This window comes from Vulpes vulpes, chromosome 14 (genome assembly GCF_048418805.1).
Source record: "Vulpes vulpes isolate BD-2025 chromosome 14, VulVul3, whole genome shotgun sequence".
NCBI lineage: Eukaryota > Metazoa > Chordata > Mammalia > Carnivora > Canidae > Vulpes > Vulpes vulpes.
In genome coordinates, this window is record NC_132793.1 from 121,606,972 (window position 1) to 121,629,440 (window position 22,469).

General features: G+C 43.9%; 1 protein-coding gene across 4 annotated transcripts in view; it reads right to left on the reverse strand.

Annotated features, from left to right (window-relative positions):
* Nucleotides 1-14,559, reverse strand: part of FAM114A1 (family with sequence similarity 114 member A1) — a 70,264-nt gene extending 55,705 nt beyond the window's left edge. For 2 of the 4 annotated variants that reach the window (XM_072737879.1, XM_072737878.1), the window contains exons 1-2: nt 14,474-14,559; nt 5,050-5,405 (exon numbers count right to left, since the gene is read on the reverse strand). In XM_072737879.1, coding sequence (XP_072593980.1) covers nt 5,050-5,397 — 348 coding nt within the window. In that variant the 5' untranslated portion in view covers nt 5,398-5,405; nt 14,474-14,559. Of the gene's footprint in view, nt 1-5,049; nt 5,406-13,859; nt 14,052-14,473 lie in introns of those variants that run through there. The other 2 variants (XM_025997670.2, XM_025997654.2) reach the window with 2 other exon arrangements.
* Between the last annotated feature and the right edge of the window lie 7,910 nt (nt 14,560-22,469).

The following is a 22,469-nucleotide window of genomic DNA, read 5'->3' on the forward strand; positions in this document are numbered from 1 at the left end:
TTTTACTTTTCTGGTTAATTAATGTTCAATTTTAAAATATCAGCATGGTACAGTGTGATTTGTGGTTTGATTTCCCTTGTAGAACGTGATGATAAGATAGTGCAGAGAAGAGGTAACCCTCACCATCTCATTTTCTGGCTGCCACAACTTATCAAAAAGAATCTAAGAGCCAAATTGGCCTGGAGACAGGAACCTTCCAGGGCCCACGCCTTGGCCTCTGTGCTTCTTTAATAAACATATAACACTGGAGGTAATCTCAACCACTCCCATTTCTTAAATAACACCCAAGTATTAACAACCTCCAAATCTCCCTCCTGGGCTTTAGGCTATTATAACTAAGTGCCCACAAAATGCCTTCACTTGGAAGTCCCATGGCATGTTCAATACTGAATTCACCATCTTCTTAGTCTCATCTGATGCCCTGATTATCTCTTTCTGTGTCCTAGTATTAGTAGTTCCCAAACACCGGCCCATAGATTGACTGCAAGAGTATTACTTACGGGAACTTATTAAAAATACAGAGTCTTAGCTCCCATTGTGATCCTTTTGAATAAGAATCTCAATGTAGAGTTTAGGAATCTGAATTTTTAACAATCTCCCTGGGTTAGTCCAATACACCACCAGATTTAGGAAGTACTGCCCTATATGGCCAAATTGCACCAGTATCCACCAAAGCCAAACACTGAGTGCCATCATGTAGAGTAGGCTTTAAGGGGGAAATACTCCAAAAGAAGAGGAGCAAACGCTACTTATTCATTTAAGAAGCAAAAATCTGCCATCGTGTATCCTGGTCTACATTCGCTCTTTTTCGTCTCCCTTAACAGCAATTTCATGGCTCTTATCCATTCTGATTTTCTTTTTCTAGGGAGAACACTAACCAGTGGTAGTCTATGTTTTCCTTTGTGAGTACCTTTAGTGATAACATTGAAATTCTTTACTTTCATAATTGGCCTTGTATATTGGTGTTGAACAGTAGAGATGACTTTTTTCCCACTCTGGGTAACATTTCTTGGTATTAAGAACTTAAGAGAAATTTGATTCAGATTGGATCTTGTAGGGGCTGATAGTTCCGTATATAATAAAGTCCCAGGAAATCTCTGGAAATAAATGTCACTCCTGCCTAGCACTTAAGACAAACATCTCCAAATTGAGGCTGAAGGTGTCCCCAACTCCTGAAGATTGATCTAATTCCCCTATCTAAGACTTCCCTTGTGTCTGCCCTGTCTAGTACTATAGGATATGCTATCATTACTTTCATACAACACTCCCTTCTCCAACTAGACTGTAGGCATCCTGAAGATAGTTCCACCGCTTAGACTCCTGGGCACGACACATGGTGTCATGGGGCATGTAGAGGCCCTTGAGAGTCTAATCTAACCTCCAATGTTCAAATGAGTTTGGGGGTCATCTCTCATGGATGTTGTAGAGTAGATCCTGCACGAAGTCTCAACTCAATGGCCTCTAGTCTGTACATCATAATGGATGAGAAAAAAAAGGAGCACCAAAGACACAGGTAGCTTCTTGAGAGCATAAACTGTGAGTGGTATGATCCTTCAAAGCAGAGGTGCCAGCTAAGCAGCTGCCAGAACCACTGGCCTCTTTTTCTTCTCCAGGCCTCTCCTAGTCACACCCCTCTATCTGCCAGGTTACAGCCACTGGGCTGACTCAGGCAAAGCGTAGCTAATAAAGTGGATTTTGAGGGGACCCAGACCCAAACTGACCATGCAGATTCAAGTCACTTAAAGAAAAAAAAAAATATATATATATATATATACATCTAAGCACATTATCACAAAATGTAGTGTGTCCTCGAAGATACTGGTTTATACTTTCTCAAAGTCTACTTGGCCAGTTTGTTGTTGTTATTTACAAAACAGGCATTTTCCCCACAGAAGCTTGTTTAAAAGGATAATGAGGTTCTTTTAGGCTCAGACAGACCTGGGATCAAGTAGGCTTTTGAGCTTGGCTGTTTTCCTATTGGATCTGCTACTCCTTAGAGAACCTATGTTCAAGTTCCAAACAGACAATGTGTCAATGAACTTTTGATTCAAGGTTTTCTGTAGAATTAATTCTCTTCTGGACCAAGAGAAAAATAGTTGTTTTCATCATTGCAAAAGGATTTTTCATAAGTATCCAGCAAGGCAATAACATAGAGCAAATGAACAATGCTTGAAGACAAGGCACAAAATTGATTTCTTGCATTAACTTAAAAGGATAAGTTACCAAGAGAGAAAGTAGAACCCCCTTCTCTGGATAATCCTTAAAAAAAAAAAAAGGACAAAATTTGCATCTACTTAGAAGGGTTTAAATATGACCTGGGTGGAAGAGATATCCTCCTCCTGCAAGGCCCTTCCACCAGCCGTATCGGTTTTCTATCTTCTTAGAACAAACATACAGATGGGCACTCCTCCCACATCTTGGTTTCATCTGAGCTCCTGGTGCAACGCCACACACATACACCCAGAGCCACAGTCCCAACCCTGTGGCCAACATTTGTACTTCAATCCAGATAGTTTTGTGATACTTCATTATGAAGAAATACTCCTTTTCAAGTCCTTGAAAATTCTCAGTGTTATGCAGGGAGAAGACGGAAGTATCTGTCTACTAATTGGCTCTAACCCTGTAGCATTAAGGTGTGTGTGTGTGTGTGTGTGTTTAAAGATTTATTCATTTATTTATTCATGAGAGACAGAAAGAGAGGCAGAGACATAGGTAGAGGGAGAAGCAAGCTCCTCAAGGGGAGCCCGATGTGGGACTTGATCCCAGGATCATGAGATCAGGACCTGAGCCAAAGGCAGATGCTCAATCACTGAGCCACCCAGGCAACCCGCGTTAAGGAAGTTTATTTATTTTTTTTATCTGTATATTTTTTTTATTGGAGTTCGATTTGCCAATATATAGTGTAACACCCAGTGCTCATCCCATCAAGTGCCCCCTCAGTGCCCATCACTCTATCACCCTGTCCCCCTTCCCCTTCTACTACCCCTTGATCATTTCTCAGAGTTAGGAGTCTCTCATGTTTTGTCACCCTCTCTAATTTTTCCCACTCATTTTCTCTCCTTTCCCCTGTAATCCCTTTCACTATTTTTTATATTCCCTGTATGAGAGAAACCATATAATGATTGTTTAAGGAGATTTATAAAGAGCTTTCAAAGGCAGGATTCATTCAGTTTGCTCAAAAAATTAAGAAGGCAGATATGTAGGAGCATACTAACTTTCTGTTGTGCTATCTTTATTAGAAATCTCATTTTCATTACTAGAAATCTGGAATTGGAATGTATAACCTATCTATCAGGAGCATATATATTTTGAATTAGTGGAGCTTGTGTAGTTTCTTTAGGTCACAATGCTGTAGTCAAACTATGGTTTTCTTAATGTACAAAGATATTTATTAACAGTAGCACTTATAATAAGAATTGAGAATCAGTGATTCTCACAATAGAAAGATAGCGTGCAGGGCAAACAGGTTCCAGAGTCATGTGTCTGGGTACGAATAGTGATAGGATTTTTAAATATATAACCTATTGGCTCTGTTTCTCTAGAGAACTGACTAATACAGTATCAGCATTTTCTAAAGCTTTCCCAGTGGTTGAAATGTTCAGCTCGAGTTGAGAACCTCCGGTCTAAAAGTGCTTAATCCCTTAGGGGGTCCATAGATGGCTTTGAAGAGTCCGTGAACCCTTGGAACTCACACATGACATTTTGCCTGTATGTTTACCATATCTCATTCCAACTCTCAGCTGGTCCTCAGAGCCGCTCCCTGACATCGCTGCAAAACCACTGTTTGCTTTTGTTTAAACATCTCTGGTCATGAGGAACACCCTCCTCCCTGAGGCAGTCCATCTCCTCTCAGAACAGTTCTAAAAGTCAAACCCCTTGAGGAAACTGAGGCACAAAGAACCTAATTTCAAATGAAAGGACCACAAAACATTAGTCAGACGACTACCTAGTGCAAACTCTTCATTTTATAAAGGGAAAAATTAAGGCTCGGAGAAATTAGGTGCCTTGCCCGAATTAATAGTGTTACTGTTAGGTATAAGGGGAAAAGCTAGGCCCCCTGGTTCCCTGATAAGTTTCCTCCCTTCATTACATGCAGTAGAGTCCCTTCAAGTAGGTAACCTGTGGTGGTACACTTCAGATGAGTCAGGGCTGGGCCTGACTGAGGGGAAACCCCGATTCCCCATCACTCTGGAAGGCAGGATTAGAAGGGAGTGGCCTGCTTCCTTCTTTCATGCGAGCGAGCGCCTCTCCGTCTCCACCAGCCCCCAGATGACTGAAGGTGAAGATGCCAAGAAAACCCAGCTCGATGGTCATGCTGACATTGTACCAGGTACCAACTGGGAGACACTGACCTATCTTATTCCCTAGAAAGATAGGTACAGGTATCAAAGGGAAAGGGCAATGAACCTGCTCTGCCTCTGGTCCTCTGGAAGGTGGTGTGTGATGATAAAATAGTGATCTGAAGGTTTGAGATCCCCACAGTGGATTTGTAAATAGGTGTTAAAACGTAAGTGATACTGAAGAAACACTGTCTTGCTTAGGGTAGAATCAGGCTCATTAATAACTTGGACTCATTATGTTCAATATTTCAATATCTTCCATTTGTTACAGTGGTGTAATATCTTTCTAGGTTGCTTACTATCTCTGAGGTAGATTGCTTTGTCTATAAATTAAGATTAATAATATCCAGCTTAGAACCCCAAAGAACTGTATGGAGTGAATTACATCACATATAAAGTGGTTAGTGGGGTGCCTGGCATACAGGACGTAGCCAGTCAGTCAGTGGTGGCTGTTACTATTATTACAACTATCAAAATGCAAATATTATAATAACCAGTTATTCTCATGTACGCCTTTTCTCACCACACAGCACCCTTTTGATGACAGAGGTGATGTCAATCAATTGAATTGATGTCAATTCACAGTATCTGAATCCCCACACCCCCCCCTTGCCCCCAGTCCCTGTAAGCATAGAAAATACCCCAAACTGTGCTCATGGTGGCTATCCATAAGAATGTAGTTAAACTGAATTGAATGAACCACACCTACCGGATTATTCTGGTCTTTCAGGGGTATTTCAGATCCAAGTTCTGCCTCAAAGCTGACAGAGTCAATGCATTCAACAAGTGCATCCTCAGTCACTTCTCCATTGAGGGGGGGCTCCATGGCACTGGTGTGTTGGGGCTGCTCATGCTGCCCAGTGTCAGTAGTCTCTGCACCCTGAACAGTGGCATTTTCATGCCCATCTTCTCTGCCATCAGCTGCTGTCGGCTCATCTGAAATCATAGCTGAATCACAGTGTGCTTCTGTGTCTTCGGGCACAAACTCATTCTTGGGCATCTTGGCAATTTCTGCTTTGTCTCCAGTGGCTGAAGCGTCACCAGCATCGTCAGACATTTTAATATCTGTCAACATGATTACAAACAAACACTTTCTGCTTTAATCTGAGTTGTTAAACTTAAATCCAAAGCCCCAAGTACTTAAATATGGTAGGGGAAAACTTTCTTCTACCAGTAAGAAACTTTATGTAACCTTGGGGTAGGCTGAAATACAGCCCCCAAAGGGATTTCGTGAATCCTAGGAATCTGTGAATGTTACCTTTTACAGCAAAAAGTATTTTGCATATATGATTGAATCAAGGCTCTTGGGATGGGGAGATTATCCTGGATTATCGGGGTGGGTCTTAAATGAAGCTGTAGGTGATTTGACAGAAAGGCAGAAGATTTGTTGGGTTTTAAAAAAGACTTTCATTTATTTACTCATGAGAGACACAGAGGCAGAGACATAGGCAGAAGGAGAAGCAGGCTCCCTTGGGGGAGCCTGATGTGGAACTCAATCCTAGGACCCCAGAATCATGACCTAAGCCAAAGGCAGATGCTCAAACACTGAGCAACCCAGGTGCCCAGGAGAATTGATTACAAAGAGGGGAAGGGGATAAGAAGACAAGAGTAGAGCTTGGGGTGATGAAGATGAAGGAGGGGCCATGAGTAAGGGAATACGGGTGGCCACTAGAAGCTACAAAAGTCAAGGAAACCATTCTCCCCTCAGAGATGCCAGAAGGAACCAGACCTACCAACACCTTGACTTTAGCTCAGTGAAACTGGTTTTGGACTTCTGACCTCCAGAACTATAAGAGAGTAACTTTGTGTAGTTAGAAGCCACTAAGTTTGTTGTAATTTGTTATAGCAGCCATAGGAAACTAATACAACCCTACAGTGCTATCTCTAAACTCTCATGGATCTCTTACTTGGTATTCAGGGATATGTGTGTGGAAACTAAGAGTAGGAGTATTAGCTGTATCTGTGAAGTTATTTAACATCACTTTATTAGTTATAATCATAGCGATAATGAGAATAAGCATAGAAAATACCTGAGAGCTTATCAAAAACTACTTGACATTTAGCTTCACATCGCTGTCAGAGATTCACATGGAGAAAGAGACACATATACACATAAACGTGCTTTGTTGGACACCAGCTGGTGAAGGCCTGTTGGGCCACAGTTTACACAGGGAAACACAGGAGGAGTTGGAAGGGAAAGAAGCAGTATTAAGTCAAATGAGGAATGTCACCATTATGAAATTACCTGTAAAGCTGAAAGCTCTTTACAAAGCTTGCAAGTTATTGTATTATGTAAGACACAATGATTCAATAGAAGTTTCTGTGATCATGAAAATGTTCTATGTCCATACTGTCCAATGTTGTAGTTAATAGCCACATGTGCCCATTGAGCATGTGCAGTGTGGCTGGTGCAACAAGCAACTACATTTTTTGTTAAAGATTTTATTAATTTATTCGAGAGAGAGAGAGAGAGAGAGAGAGAGAGAGAGGCACAGACACAGGCAGAGGGAGAAGCAGGCTCCATGCAGGGAGCCCAATGTGGAACTCGATCCCAGGACTCCAGGATCACACCCTGGGCCGAAGGCAGGCACCAAACCGCTGAGCCACCCAGGGATCCCCAGCAACTACATTTTTTGAAAAAATATTTATTTGAGAGAGAGAGAAAGCAAGGGTGAGGGGAGAGGGACAGAGAGGGAATCTCAAATAGACTGCCTGCAGAGCATGGAGCCAGATGTGGGGCTTGATACCATGACTCTGAGATCACGACCTGAGGCAAAATCAAGAGTTGGATGCTTAATTGACTGAGCAACTCAGCCTCCCCCACCCCACTTTTTAAAAGTAGGTTCCACACTCAGCGTGGTACCCAATGTGGGGCTTAAATTCATGACCCTGAGATCAAGACCTGAGGGTCAGATGCTTAATTGACTGAGCCACCCAGGTGCCCCAGAAACTACATTTTAAATTTTATGTAATTTTATGTAATCATTTTTATGTAATCATTTGATTTAAGTTTACATTTTACATAGGCATGTGTAGCTACTGGCTACCTTACTGATCTAGAAGGCTCGTTTAAGGTGATAATTTTCTTAGGCTAACATGAAAACAGTGTTCTCACTATAACAGAAGCCAAGTCTCAGTGAAATCAGCTGGTATTTTTGTTGACCTGTGTTTACTAGTTGGTCAAATGTCAAGTTGCCATTAGAGCCATGGTAGGTAAAGTAGCCACTTAACATATTGGCTACATGGAATCCAGGCTTAGAATCACATGCATATGAAACTCTCTGGTCCCCTCATGTAGCCATCCCCAAGGTCCTCTGGCTATTGTCTCTGCTCATGCAACATTCTCTCCCTTGGTGAATCACATCCCTTTCTCAGGGTTTCATACACCACTCTCGTGTTGTGAGTTTTGAATATCTATCTCATTCCATTGAGATGGAAGGTGAATTAGTCGTTTCCAGGAGCTTATGGGAATAAGGAGGGACGACTAATGGGTACAGACTCCTTTCTTTGGTGTATGATGAAAATGTTCTAAAGTTAGATAGTGATAATGGGTGCACAACTGTGCAAATATTCTGAAGACCACTGAACTGCACACGTTCAAAGAGTAAATTTTGAGGCACGTGAATTATATCTCAATATATTAAGAGTATCTGTAACACATATAACCTAGTGCTTCATGTTAATAATGCTGTTATTAGAAAAAATTCTACTTCTGTATAAGTAGTTCCAATGGCCAGTTGGTCATCTGTTCCCATCCAAAATGGAGTCTGTTGTCTTACTGTTAATACTAGTTCTTCTTCTTGACTTTTGAGTTTCCTTTAATGGTGCCTAGATTTCCCCCCAATAACCCAGGCTTAACACCTCAGGGCTGTCATTAACTAAACCTTCACCCTCTCAAGAATATAGAACATCAATAGCTATTATTTATGGAGTGCCTGTCAAGTGCAGGCTCCTTAAATGTATCATCTCCTGTTAGATATTATGAGCTCCATTTTATAGGTGAGACAACTGAAGCTCAGAAGTCACACTTTCAGCAAGTTGTTAAATTTGAGATTTGAACCCACATCTAACTTTGAAATTGAACCATATCAGAACTGTATCTGCAGTGCCACCAGCCTCTGCTCACATTCAACCAGTGGCCAAATCCTAGAAGCTCTTTATTCAGAATTCATGTCTTTTTTTTTTTTTTTTTTTTAACCTCTCTTCTCACTGCCACCAATCCAGCTCAGGCTCTCAATATGGTTCACACTGATGATTTCAACATTGGATTCAGCCCTTCCCTGTTGCTCTTCCTTTCACTTCCCCATCCCTCCCCATCCTGTTCATACATCCCCAGGGTTTTCCCATTTACTATGGAGATGAGGCCGCCAGCTTTAGCTGGCATTCAAGCACCTCTGCACATCGATGCCACCAGCCTTACTCCACAGGTCCCTCCCAAAACCTAGAACGAGACAATGTAAGTATGTGTGCAATGCCTGACATTCACAGAAGATCCTCACATGGCTGTTGGTTCAAAATGTTGTCTTTCACACATTTAAAACCCAGTTAAAATAACCACTGCCTCCACTGTTTGTTCTTCCCAACTGGATATATTTTTTCTTCCTCTGAAGTGCCGAGTGCTTTGTGTCTGTCTCACCTTGGTGAGAGCTGCTTCAGTGTTTTCCTTGTACAGTATGCTGGAAATACTATGAAGACAAGGATCTTCCTTGTCTAGTTTTCATGTTTTATGTGGCAATTAACCTGGTTTCTTGAACATATTGGGGAGCTCAACAAATATGTGTGTTGTTATATTAATATATTTGGAGACTTAAAATTAAAATGTAATTTGGATTACTGTGTTTGTATTTCTTGGGTACTCAGTAGTACGATTACTGGATTGTAGGCGCACCTCTATGTTTATAGCAGTGTTATTTACAATAGCCAAACTGAGGAAGCAGCCCATGTCCATCGGATCAACAGAAAAAGAAGATGTGATTTATATATATATATATATATATATATATATATATGTATATATGTATATATATTATTCAGCCAGCAAAAAAGAATGAAATCTTGTCATCTGCAATGATGCATGGAACTAGAGTATTATGCTAAGTGAAATAAGTCAGAGAGATAAAGACAAATATCACATGATTTCATTCATATGTAGAATTTAAGAAATATAACCAACAGGCAAATAAAAAAAAAACACACAATAAACAGAGAGCAAGAGCAAGAGCAAGAGAGCGAGACACACCAAGAAACAGGCTCTTGACTATAGAGAACAAACTGATGGTTACCAGAGGGGAGGAGGGTGCGGGTTGGGGGAGACAGGTGATAGGCATTAAGGAATACACTTGTGATAATCACCAGTTGATGTAGAGAACTGTTGAATCACTATATTGTACACCTAAAACTAATATAACCCTGTATGCTAATTATATTGGAGTTAAAATTTTTTTTAATGTAATTTGAAATGAAAACTAGCGGAAAATGCCTTTACCCTATTTACTACTCAAGAGCTACTTTACAGCAAATGGTTCCAAATGATCCATATTGTCTTTCCTTGGTTCCTTCAACATCTAACGTCTCCTTTTAAATAAAAATCCTTGAATTTAGTAATAACACTCCTGTAAACAAGTCTATGAGTGGGAAAGGCAAAAAATGCATACTTCCCTTTAGCTGGCATATAAAGAAAATCTCTGAGTCAGAACCGGGTTAGGACAGGGGGTTGGCAAATTGCAGCCTTCTGGCCAGATCTTGCCCTCTGCCTGCTTCGGTAAATAAGATTTTGTTGGGACACAAACACATTCATTTGTTGATGTACTGTCTATGGCTTTTCTAGCACCGCAGCACCTGAGTTGGGTATTAGAAAAGACCATATGGCTCACGAAGTCGCAAAGCCTAAAATGTTTACTATCTGGCCCTTGACAAAAATGTTTGCTGACCCATGGTCTAGAAGATTGCCTGGTTGCCATGACCTAAATATTCTTGTTTTAATTTATCCTATGAGTCTTGGGGCATAAGGAGAATGGGTTTGTGAATAAGTGATGCTTTGACATCACTTTTGTTCCCAGTTTTTATTCATCGATAGCTGGTTCCAGGTACTGTCTGATATTTTTGTGTAAGGTAATTTGAAAATCGTATTATTAATCTGATTAAGGCACTCCAAACTATTTCACTTTTCTGTAAGTAGGGACATGGGACTAAACCTGGCTATAATAAACATTCATGGGCAAATAAAAAACATTTTGGACACTTTGTCGATTATGCTTTGCCCTAAATGTGTCGCCAGGCTATTCATCATGTACTCTAAAATCCTTCAGCATATATCGTGGGACATACATGCCGGTTAGTTGTAATTTACAGCCTGGGGTGGTTGGTTAACATCCCAAGTGCCCTATTCAGGAATATACTCTCTGGAGGACTTCAGTTGGCATTCAAAATCTATAGTTGGGTGTCCACCTCTAGAGAGGGTTTCCCAATCACCCTTTTGAGTCAGTACCCCCAAGATGTGCTAATTAGAAAATGCTGAAGATATGTGGACTGGCAAGCAATAATGTACAGGTCAGTCTGCCCTTATATCACCAGGGCAGAAGATATTATTGGATATTATTGAGTTCAGCAGCTTAGCCCTCTTTGAGATATTTTCTAGTTACGCTTGGATTGCAGGAGAACCCCAAAGCCTGATTGGGTTAGCTGAGCCCTGCCTCTAGAGCAGTCCTCACCAAAGGCCAGAGAGGACGGAGAACACAGGTTTCATCAAGCTTGTAAAAACAAGCTGAGGGCCAACCTGCCTTAGGTCCGTTCACCTCAATTGCAGAGAAATGGCTGTGACAAAAACCTCCTTCCCTGCAACTGCTCTGCATGTTCAACCAGCAGTAGGAAGCCACCCCTTCAGAAATACCCCACATCAGCTGTAAGGTGTTGAACCCACACTGTTAAAAATATTTACAGATGACTTCTATGTTTCAAGACATTTTCACATCAGTTTGGATAATAAAAATGGTCACTATAGTTTTCAGCCCTACTTTAATTTCTTATATATATCTTTAATCTCTATTTACTTCTACCTGCTACAGGTCTATATTTTCTCTAAACCAAAACCAAAACCAGAAATCTTTTTCCTTTGTTCTCGTAGATCTTTATCTCCTCTGGGTGTTATGACAGGAAAGACAGAGTTAGTTTGAGACTGTGCCCTTTTCTCTGAGGCCATCAGAAAGTGTTGTGTCCTAAAGACACAGCAGCTTGGGCCCAGTGACTGTCGGAGTCCACCAGGACTACAGCTGTGACACATGCTGTTTCCTAGGACAGTCCCCATCTCGGCCTGGGTGCCCCAGAAGCAGTCAGACTTATAAATCTCTCCTGATTTATGGTTTGGAACATTGATCACTGCAGCCATGTCTTGTGGCTTTGATGCTAGTGAAACTCAACCCACAGAAACAAGGAGGCTTCTTTAGAAAAACTCAAGGAGAGGAAGAGTAGCATATAAAGGAGCCTTTGTGGGCTGGGAATAAGTTAGTTTTTCATGAGTAAATTCATTCATCACCTAAAACGCTCCCAGAACTATGCTAGGTATTGGAACAGCAACATCATAGGCTCCAAAAATAAGTTTAAAACGGAAGACATGGCTACTATCCTTCAGAAAATGAATAATCTGTTTTCATTTTAGCTCTGGTCAATGAAGGTCCACGAAACTACTTCAGCAAACATGAGATGGCTAAACGATGATACAAAACAGCACACCGAATGAGGGAAAGATGTGCCTGAATTAGACTGACCTTGTGCAAAGGAAAACCTTGAAAATAGCTTTGATAGGATTACTTGGGCCTGATGGGAAAAGAGTATGTGCAAATGCCCTGCATCAGGAACGAATTCTAGATAATCAGGATGAACATCTGTGTGGCCCAACCAGGAGGCAGTCTAGAGGAACAGTGAGGGCAGGTCAGTGGTAGGAGGTGGGGGGTGGTACTCTGAGGCAGAAAGAGTGTGTTCTGGTCCCACCATCTCTTTGTGGGCACACAACTCACTCCTGTTGGGCTTCCTCACTTCCTCCTCTGTAAAGACTGGACAAAATGACCTGGATATTTGGTTCCCAAACACCAAAGACTGCGGGACTGGGACCAGTCCATGATGATAGAGAAAAATGAGGACAAGATAGCAAGTTTTTCATCCATCTAAATTTATTAAAGGGCTGCCTTCATCTTGCAAGTTTAGCCTTCATGCTTTTCTTGGTATTAAATGTCTTTAAAATACCGCATAGTAGTGCAGTGGATGGATTTTTTTAAATGGCCACTTTTGGCAAAATATGAATTTGGTAATGCAATACCCTGGATAAGATCACTGCCCCCAATTTTAAAAAGGGCTGGTCAGAGAGGATCAGGAACAAAAACTCTGGGTGAGAGGTTAATCAGCAGCCAAGGTTCCCTCCTATGAAGCTCAACAAGTGCCCGAGCCCAAGCTCCCCCCAACCCAGCCTGTTTCCTCCCCTCTCCGCCTGTCTCCTATGTATTTTTCTGAAACACAGATGGGACCTATTTACTCCCCTGTTTAAAACCACCAGGATTAAACACCTTTGCATGATACCTGTGGCCCCACATGGGTTCTGCTCCGATCTCTTCATCCACCTCTTGTAACTCTTGGTACACCGAGCGCTGTCGCCTGGCCAGACTCCCTCAGTGACCGCAGCCTGCAAACGTGCCCCCCTTGCCTTTGCCTCCCTGCTTCCTCCGGCCCGGGCTGCCCTGCCTGCAACTGCCAGGCAAACTCCCATTTCTCTCTTTCCACGTCCAGCATCACTTTTTACTCTATAATCGTCCTTAATTTCCTCCACTCTTTTCTCGCATTAACTGCTTCCCCTTCCACGTCCTGTGTGTGTCCGTGTGATCCTCTGCACTGACTTGTATGGCATTTATAAGGAGCCTGCATCTCTGTGTCATTTCCTCCTCCTGGACTGTGCCCAACACGCACTCAGCTCGGGTTCTGATCCTCAGATGTTTACAGAACTGAACTATATTATTGTCTGATATTGATCCAAGAGAAAGAATATTTGACATAAGCCAGACTTATAAATACACAGCTACTTATATGGGCTGAATCCTTGGTATTCTAGAAGGCTCCCTCTCACCCTCCAATTCCTTCTGCACTGGCTCCGTTGTGCTTCAGACACCACCCTGGAAGTTTCATGCCTTCGCTTAAAGCTTACAGGGTCAGGAGCTGTCAGTCTTCCCTGAGCTCGGGTTCTGATGGAGGAAAGGGAGGAGGGCGCAGGGGGTGAATATGGGTGAGGTTGGGGGGGGCCTCCGGTGAGGAGAGAGACTGTCTCTCCGGTGACCTCGGGGTGGATGGAGGTCGAGAGAGACGCGGATTTCAGAAGCCACCTGCTTGTACCCTTAATGTTCGGGATGGGATGGGATGGGATGGGATGGCGTGGAGAGGGCCCAGATCCTGCCCTGAGCCCACACTGAGAGGTCTCCGGACTCTAGGAAAGGGCAGTGCAGCTCAGGCGCCCGAGCGGAGGCGGCGGGAAATACTCACCAGATTCCGGGGCCCAAAGGGAGACAGTGGGTGAGCGGGTGGGGCCTGGGAGCTGGGGGGCTGCGCAGCCAGGCGGTGCTGGCTCTTCGGGCGCTGGCTGGGGCGGGAGCGCACGCGAGGACCCAGGCGGGGGGGGCGGGTCACGCCAGAGCCCCCGGCTTTCCCACGGCGGGCCAGCCCGGGCGGGGAGGCCTCTGCCTACGGGACCCGGGGCACCGGGGAAACTTCTCCAGCCTCGCTCGGGGCGGGACCCGAGACCTGGAGAGCTCGGGGCAGGCTCCGCGGGGGCTGACGGCGGCCGAGGGCGCAGACCCCGAGCGCGGGCGTGTGGGTGTGTGCATGAGCGTGGACCCGGAGCGACACACACTCACACACACACACTCACACGCCCGCACCCACGCAGGGCCCTGGGCCGCGCCGCCCGCGCCTCCCCGGACCTCCCCGGACCTCCCCGGACCCCCAGCCCTGAGCCCGCTCCTCCCGGCCCCGGCCGACGGCTTCCCCGGGACGCGCCGGGCGGGATGCGGGGCCGGGACGAGGAGCGCCGCAGGGCCCCCCCGCGCCCGCCCGCCCGCCCGCCAAGGGGATGCGGAGACGGCGCCCCGGGCTCTTACCGCTCCGGCGGCCGAGTGCGCGCGGGAGCGCCCGGCGGGTCCCGCCCCGCCACGTCGGCAGGGCCGGCGGGGACGCGGCCGGAGGGCGGGCCGGGGGCGGGGGGGACCGGGCGGCCGGCCCAGGAGGAGCCCCGCCCCGCCCCGCCCCGCCCGCCCCGCGCCCCGGCCCCCGCCCCTGCCCCCGCCCCGCGCCCGGGGGCCCACTGGGAGCCTCCCGGCCGGCGGGCGCCACCCCCCCTGGGGGGGACCTCGGGGGTCCCCGCCACCGCTCCCTTCCTCGCGAGGCGCCCGGAAAACCCCGCAGCGTCCCCGGGAAAGGCTCGCTTCGACTTGAGCAAGAGTTTTCCATGCGCCGACTGTGCGTTCAACAGCTTTCCCTTCCTTCCTTGCTTCGGGGGGCGCCATCCGATGTAAAACCAACTAAACACAGTTCGGAAATGTAGGTCAAGATGCAAAAGCCCGGGGACGCCCCGCTGGCGCAGCGGAGCAGCGGCTGCGCTCAGGTCAGGAGCCGGGTCCCGGGATCGAGTCCCACAGGGGGCTCCCCGCGGGGAGCCTGCTTCTCCCTCTGTGTCTCCCGTGAATAAATAAATAAAATCTTAAAAAAAAAAAAAAAAGATTCAAAAACATTAGCTGTGGCCCGGGAATTCCACAGTTGCAAGTTTGTCTTAAATAGTCAAATGTAAGAATATGTATGGACAAGGATATTTACTGTGGTTGTTTATGCCCGGGAAGACGCATACATAGTCCATCCCACAATAAAGGATTGTTTTGGTTTTTTTTTTAAGATTTTATTTATTTATTCATGAGAGACACACAGAGAGAGAGAGGCAGAGACACAGGCAGAGGGAGAAGCAGGCTCCATGCAGGGAGCCCGACGCGGGACTCGATCCTGGGACTCCGCCGAGCCACGGGGCTGCCCTAAAGGATTGTTTAAAGAGTAGCAGCTTCGAACAGTCTCATATGCTGTGGCCATTAAAAATTATAACTATGCATCCGACTTGTTGACTTGCAAAGAAAGCAGGCCGTAGCCAAATTTCAAGTCGAGGCCTGGGGAAGTTTACCAAAGTGTATGTACGGTGTAACTCTTTTCCTGTAAATACATCTGTATGTGTATATATTTTACATGAGTTAGGGAAAATACAATTTTAAAAACCGTGATTCTTTCCGAGTTCTGTAATTCTGAGTGTTGGCAAATTTCGTTCAAAAGGCGTGACAGGTGTGTTTTGGTGTTACCATAGACACAAACAATGTGCCTGTGACTTCTGCGCCCGCCTACTAGGGACAGCAGGTACTTTTGCCACACCTGTCCTCCCTCTGCGCTGAACGGCAAGAGCACAATCAGACCTGCCTTGTAAGGGCTGGCTGGTTTCCTTTTCTCCTTTGACCCAAACCACACCTTTCCAATAAAAGAATATCACACAAGGAACCCTAGCCACAAGGGTTTTGTTGCTGACTGCAGATTATGCCCTGCTACTCAACTGCTGCTGCTTCCAAGCCCACCAGGTTTTAGTTCAAAACTTGTTATTTTTTGCAACTTAGAAATTCTTTATTCATTTAAAAAATTCCAGAGTCTTAAAACATATTGAAAAGCAGAGAATAATAGGACAAATACTTATTTAAGAAAAAAAGTGGAGAATGACAATAGGTAGATTGAACAACTTTTTTGTCATATTTATTTTAGAACCTTCTTTTAAAAGAAAATAATGCTAAAGATATTTGGAAATCCTTTCCCTTCCATTCTCCACCTTCCCTGGAGGTAATCATTGTCCTGAGGTGGTTGTATATTCTTCCCACCCTTATTTCTATATTTTACGGCACATACCTTTATCCACAGATACTATATAGGATTCTTTTCCCAGCAGCCTGGGTGGCTCAGCGGTTTAGGCTGCCTTCAGCCCAGGGGTGATCCTGGAGACCCGGGATCCAGTCCCACATCAGGCTCCCTGCATGGAGCCTGCTTCTCCCTCTGCCTGTGTCTCTGACTTTCTCTCTGTTGTCTCTCATGAATAAATAAATAAAATCTCTAAAAAAAAGAAGAATTATTTTTCAATGTTTTAAAATTTTATAAGTAACATCCTATACATTTGTTTACTCAACACTATATTTTTGAGAATCATTTATGTTCATATGTGTAGATCTAATACATTAATTTTGGTCTTTATAGGATTCCACTGTATGAATATCCACAATTTATCTATTTCCCAGTTGATGGAAATTTGGTGCATTTCATGTTTCACTATTATACATAGTGCTGCAATGGCCATCTTTGTGTATGCTTTCTGGTATCCCAGGCTAGAAATGGAATAGCCAGGCCACCGTTCCTAGATTTTTGAAACTGTCCTTCAGTGTGGTCCAACTGAGATGAGGAAACTGAAGGACTCCATAAAAATCTACTTTTTGTTCCCTTTCCTGCTTCTATTCATGCTATGACCTACACCCCCACCTTACACATGCCTCATACTACAAATAATACATGTCCTCCTGTTAAGGGACAAGGAGTTAATGACTTCTTTATTTTTCCAGTACAATAGATAACATCTAAGAAAGGACTGGTTGAGAATGACCAGACAAACCATATTCCAGATCATTGGCTCTAGACATCTCAGTGCCAAGACCCCCTGGCTCCAGGGAATAAGTGACTTATAGAGGATACCTGGACCCTTGTCTTTGTTCTGACCAGTTCTTGGATGCCTGAGAGGACAAATATACTAGACCATAGTCTTCAGTAAAAACTCCAGACCCCAAACAAAAACCACAGTAGGGACTTTGGCTTATACTTTGAATGAGAAGAGGATCCTTACAGATTTTGAGTAGGCGTATGTGATGATTCTAGTGTTTGATTCTCACTGGGTTGGAGTGGGATAGGGTGAAGGTGGGTGGGTGGAGGAAAGAGCAGAGGCAAACAGACCAGTTAGGAGGCCATTGCAATTTATCCATGTAAGAGATGACTATGGTTTGGCCACCATGGGAGCAGTGGAGGGCATGAGAGGTATTTTGCTTTTGGAGATATTTCCAAGAAAAACCCAATGAAATTTGCTCAAGGATTGGATGTGAGGTTTGAGGAAAAGAAAAAAGTCACACATTAGTCCAAGGATTTTGACCCGAATGACTACAAGAATAGAAGTATCATGGGGCACCTGGGTGGCATAGTCAGTTAAGCCTCCGACTCTTGGTTTCTGCTCAGGTTGTGATCTCAGGGTCACGAGATCCAGCCCCATGTCAGGTACTGTGCTAAGTGCAGAGTCTGCTTGAGATTCTTTCTCCTTCTCCCTCTGCCTCTCCCTCTTGTGCTCACTCTCTCTTTCTCTTTCTTTTTCTCTCTCTCTAAAAATCAATAAGTAAATCTTTAAAAAAGAATAGAAATATCACTTATGAAATCAAGAAGAATGCAAAAGGGATAGGTTTGGGGTCTGAGGTAGTAAGGATTCAGGCATTTGATTTTCAACAAGAAACGTTTAGCAAATGCTTAGCAGGCAGTTGGATATAAGAATCTAGGGTTTCGGGGGAGAAATCTAGGCTAGAGATAGTAACTGGGGAATCTTCAGCAAATTGATTGGTTTTTTTTTTTAAGATTTAATTTATTTATTCATGAGACAGAGAGAGAGAGAGAGGCAGAGACATAGGCAGAGGGAGAAGCAGGCTCCATGCAGGGAGCCCGACGTGGGACTTGATCCCAGGTCTCCAGGATCAGGCCCTGGGCTGAAGGCTGCGCTAAACCACTGAGCCACCCGGGCTGCCCAAATTGATTGTTTTGAAGCCATAAACCATGATGAGAATTCATGAATTGCAGAAGAGAAGAGGTCCAAGACTGAGTTTTAGCTGTGCCAAATCAGATAAGGAGGACCCAGAAGAAGACTGGGAAGGAATGTAGTGATATAGTACGAAGTTGGGAGGGAGGTGTGTGTGTGGAGGGGTGGGAATGCAGTATGGGGTCCCAGAAGCCAAGTAGGGAAATTTTTCAAAGACTTTTAACTGTGTTAAATCCTGCTGATAGTTCTGATGAACATTGAGAATTGACCCTTGGATTTGTCAATGTGGAGGTCATTGGTGACTTTAACAAGAATTCTCTGGAGTGGTGGAGAAAGAAACCTGATAGGAGTGGGTTTGAGAGAATAGAAGAATATTTAGAGACAGTGAGTAAGATGACTTTTTCAAGGAGTTCTGGCATAAAGAGGAGCAGAGATGAAGAGATTGGGGGTTCAAATATGAGAGAAGTTGTAGCATCATATGCTATTTAGGATCATACATTAGAGCAAAAAATGACGATGTAGTAGAAAAAAGATAATTGCTAGAGTGAGAGAGTGCTTTTCTTGAGTAGACAAGCAGGAATGGTATTCAGTACTCAATGGGGAGGAATTGGCTCTGGACAAAGTTCATTCAGGAGAACAGAGGGAAGTACAGCTAGACAGCTACAAGTAGGCTAGGGAGTTTTGGGGGGAGGATGTGGAAATGCTCTTCTGGTCACATTTATTGTCTGCATGAAAAATGAAGCATCATTAGCTGAGAGAGAGTAAGGAAGAAGGTATTGCAAGCACAAGAGAGGGAAGGAGGTATAAGAATGAATGGGCTTGGGAAGGGGAGTAGAAGGGGTAGTAGAATTGCAGTTCTGTCTTGAGGTTGGGATCCAGCCATGAATTTCAAGTAAAACAAGTCAACATGGATGTGTATTTTCTCCAATTGCAACCAGCTGCTCAGGCTTAGTATAGTCAGTCCAGTAATCAGTGGGATTTAACCTGGGAAGAGGAGACAGGAGGAAGGGAACTGAGGGTAAATGCAGAGGGATGATCAAAAGGATAGATCATGACCTTTCAGTCCAGTGCAGTGGAGATGAGGAATTGTTGGCAGCAGAGGGAAAGAGTGGGAGGTGATAGCTGGAGAGTGAGATGTCGGCAACCGAGATTACGGAAAGGGTGCAGCCGTTGGTAGTAATAATATCCAGGATGTCATGAGGGAATACATGGCTGAGGTAGGTTGCAGTGTGAGATCATTAAAGGAGAGACTATCAAAGAACTAAGAAGCTGCTGGAATGAAAGAATCTCTACATAGCTATTAAAATCACTAGATTTAAAAAATAATTAAAAAAATAAAATCACTAGATTTATGGCAGGGATAGTGTTGCACTGGGACGGTGAGCAGAGCTGAAATACTCAGTGAGTAAGGAAGTGGTTGGCCTCTGTGGATGACTGCCACCAGGAGGGGTAGGTTTCAAGGGCTGAAGGGAGGATGGGTGACCTGGAAGTAGCAGCAAGAGTTAGGACGCCTCCATCACCTCCAGGCACTGAGAGGTGAGGGGTGCAGTTGAGGGAGTCTAGTGACCACTAGAGGGGGATGTGTTCAGGATGATGTTTAGATCTCAGAGTGTCCTGGTCCTTTGGAACTAGATCACCTGAAGAGCTTTTATTTTCATTTCATTTCATTTTTTTAAGAGATTTTAAAATAATACAGATGTCTGGTGCCATCCCAGACCATTTAAGTAGGAATCTCTGAACATGTACGAGAGTCCCTGTTTCCTCACATCTGTCCAACGTTTGGTGTTATTAGATGTTTTGATTTTTGTACATCCCAGGTGTGGACAATGGTATCTCCTGGTTGTCTAAATTTGTATTTTCCCATATCCTAATGAGGATCCATTCCTTATATGTTTGATATATTTACTTTCTTGTTGTCCATCTCTTTATATCCTTTGCTAATCTCCCCGCATTGAGTTTGTTAGTCATTTTCCTATTGATTTGTAAGAACTCATTATATACTTTAGATATTAATCCTTTTGTAGTTATATGTGTTGCAAATATCTTTTCCCTGAATGCAGCTAGTCTTATTTTTTGATCAGCAGATTTAGATTTTAATATCAATATTTAGGTTATCAATTTTATTTCTAGCAGTTTGTATATTTTATGATATAATTTTCATATAATTTGTTTTAAAACTCTTGCTAGACACAAATATTTATTGATTGATTTTCCAGAGAAAGAGAAAGGCAGTATGTTAAAAAGTAAAAAGCATCAAAATAATGTTTTGCTTCTGTCTGTATTGGGATGGTACATTTGCCATTCTTAGACTGTTATTTTACCTACCCCACTATGAAATTTTTAAAAAGATTTTATTTATTTATTTGAGAGAGGGAGAGAAAGAGAGAGAGCAGGGGAAGAAGCAGAGGGAGAGGGATAAGCAGATTCTACATGGAACATAGAGCCTGATGTGGGGCTCAATCCCACAACTCTGAGATCATGACCTGAGCAGAAATCACGAGTCAGATGCTTAACCAACTGTGCCACCCAGGCACCTCGACACTGTTTTATTTTTTAAAAATAAAACCAATGCATATACACATTAAAAAATTAAAGGACATTAAAAAGGACAAAAGAGCATAAAATGGTGCAAAAAAATTTCTCTCTTTTGGTTCTGCTCAAAGTATACATAATAAAAAATTATGCATATAGCAGCATACTATGTAGACCCTTGTGTCAGTGTCCTGTGGCTGTCATAACAAATTCCCATAAACTGGGTGGCTTACAATAACAGAGAGAGATTCATTCTCTCACAGTTCTGGAGGCCAGATGTCCAAAATCAAGGTGCTGGCAGGGCTGTTGGCCTCTGATGGTCCCAGACATTCCTTGGCTTGTTGCTGCTGTGCTCCAATCTCTGCTGGTTCAAAAGGACTCCGGACGAGACAGCCTGTCCTCTCTCTCTCTGTCTCTCCTGGGGGTGTGTGTCTTGTAGAGACACACGGTGTCTTCCAAGGCGGCCTGGTGGAGCGCTGAAGCACACAGATGCTGGGGACAGATCTTATCTGGGTTAAGGCCCCAGGCCTGGTACCCACAACCTAGGGCACTTACCTGTTGCTCCTTCTGCAGTTTAAGTGGAGATAATGATAGTACTTATCTCACAGCACCTTTATGAGGGTTAAGTGAATTAATATTTGTAAAGTACTCAGAACAATGCCTGGCAAGAAGATAACCTAAGTAAATATCTCACAGATATTTACACAGATATTCATTGATTTACAATCAATTATGTTGATTTTATGCAAATAATATCATGCTTTCCACACTCTTCTGCTCCTTGTTTTTTTTTCACTTAAAAGTACATTTTGGGATCCCTGGGTGGCTCAGCGGTTGAGCATCTGCCTTTGGCTCAGGTCGGGATCCCGGGGTCCTGGGATCGAGTCCCACATCGGGCTCCTGTATGGAGCCTGCTTCTCCCTCTGCCTATGTCTCTGCCTCTCTCTCTGTGTGTCTCTCATGAATGAATGAATGAATAAATAAATAAATAAAATCTTTTTTTAAAAAAAGGACACCCTGACATCTTTCTACCTCAACATGTAAAAATGTATGGCTTGTCTAGAATTCCAAAGCTCCTCACTATAATAACTTCTCTTCTGTGTCAAGCACTATTTTAGTCACTTTATATTCATCATCTTCCCTAAAAGTCACAAGTACTCCCAGTGTGGAGAAACGGAGACTCTCTGAGGTTAAGCAATTTGCCCAAGACCGCACAGCTGGAACTTGGTATTGTGAGTTCAGTCTAGTACTGTCTGTTCCACTGCCATCCTGTCTCTGTATAACCTGACTCCTGTGGGTTTTATCACCTCCCTAAGGACATTTCTCAGAATTATAACAGCCTCAACAGGAATAGTCGCCTTGTTCTCGAAAGCCAGCATTATGAAATGTCCTTATGAGCAGTTGTTAAATCATTGTACGATGTGACCAAATCTGCAGTGATGTGTCTGTGTGTGTGTGTGTGCACATGTGTTGTGTATGTAAACATGTGTGCGTGTTGTCTTAAAGACTTCGGTCCAGTGTTGCTTGAGATTCCCTTAAAACCCCAGCTGGCCCGTTTCTCCTCTGCCTGGTTCACAAAGCTGGTTTCCCAGTGTCACAGATACCTGCTGCTCCCTAGCTGTTGCTTTAGCTGGCCCACCAGACCCCTCCACCCTTTGCTGGCCCTCCCCAGGCCAGAGAAGACTTCCTGTTATGGTCAATGAGTAAGAATG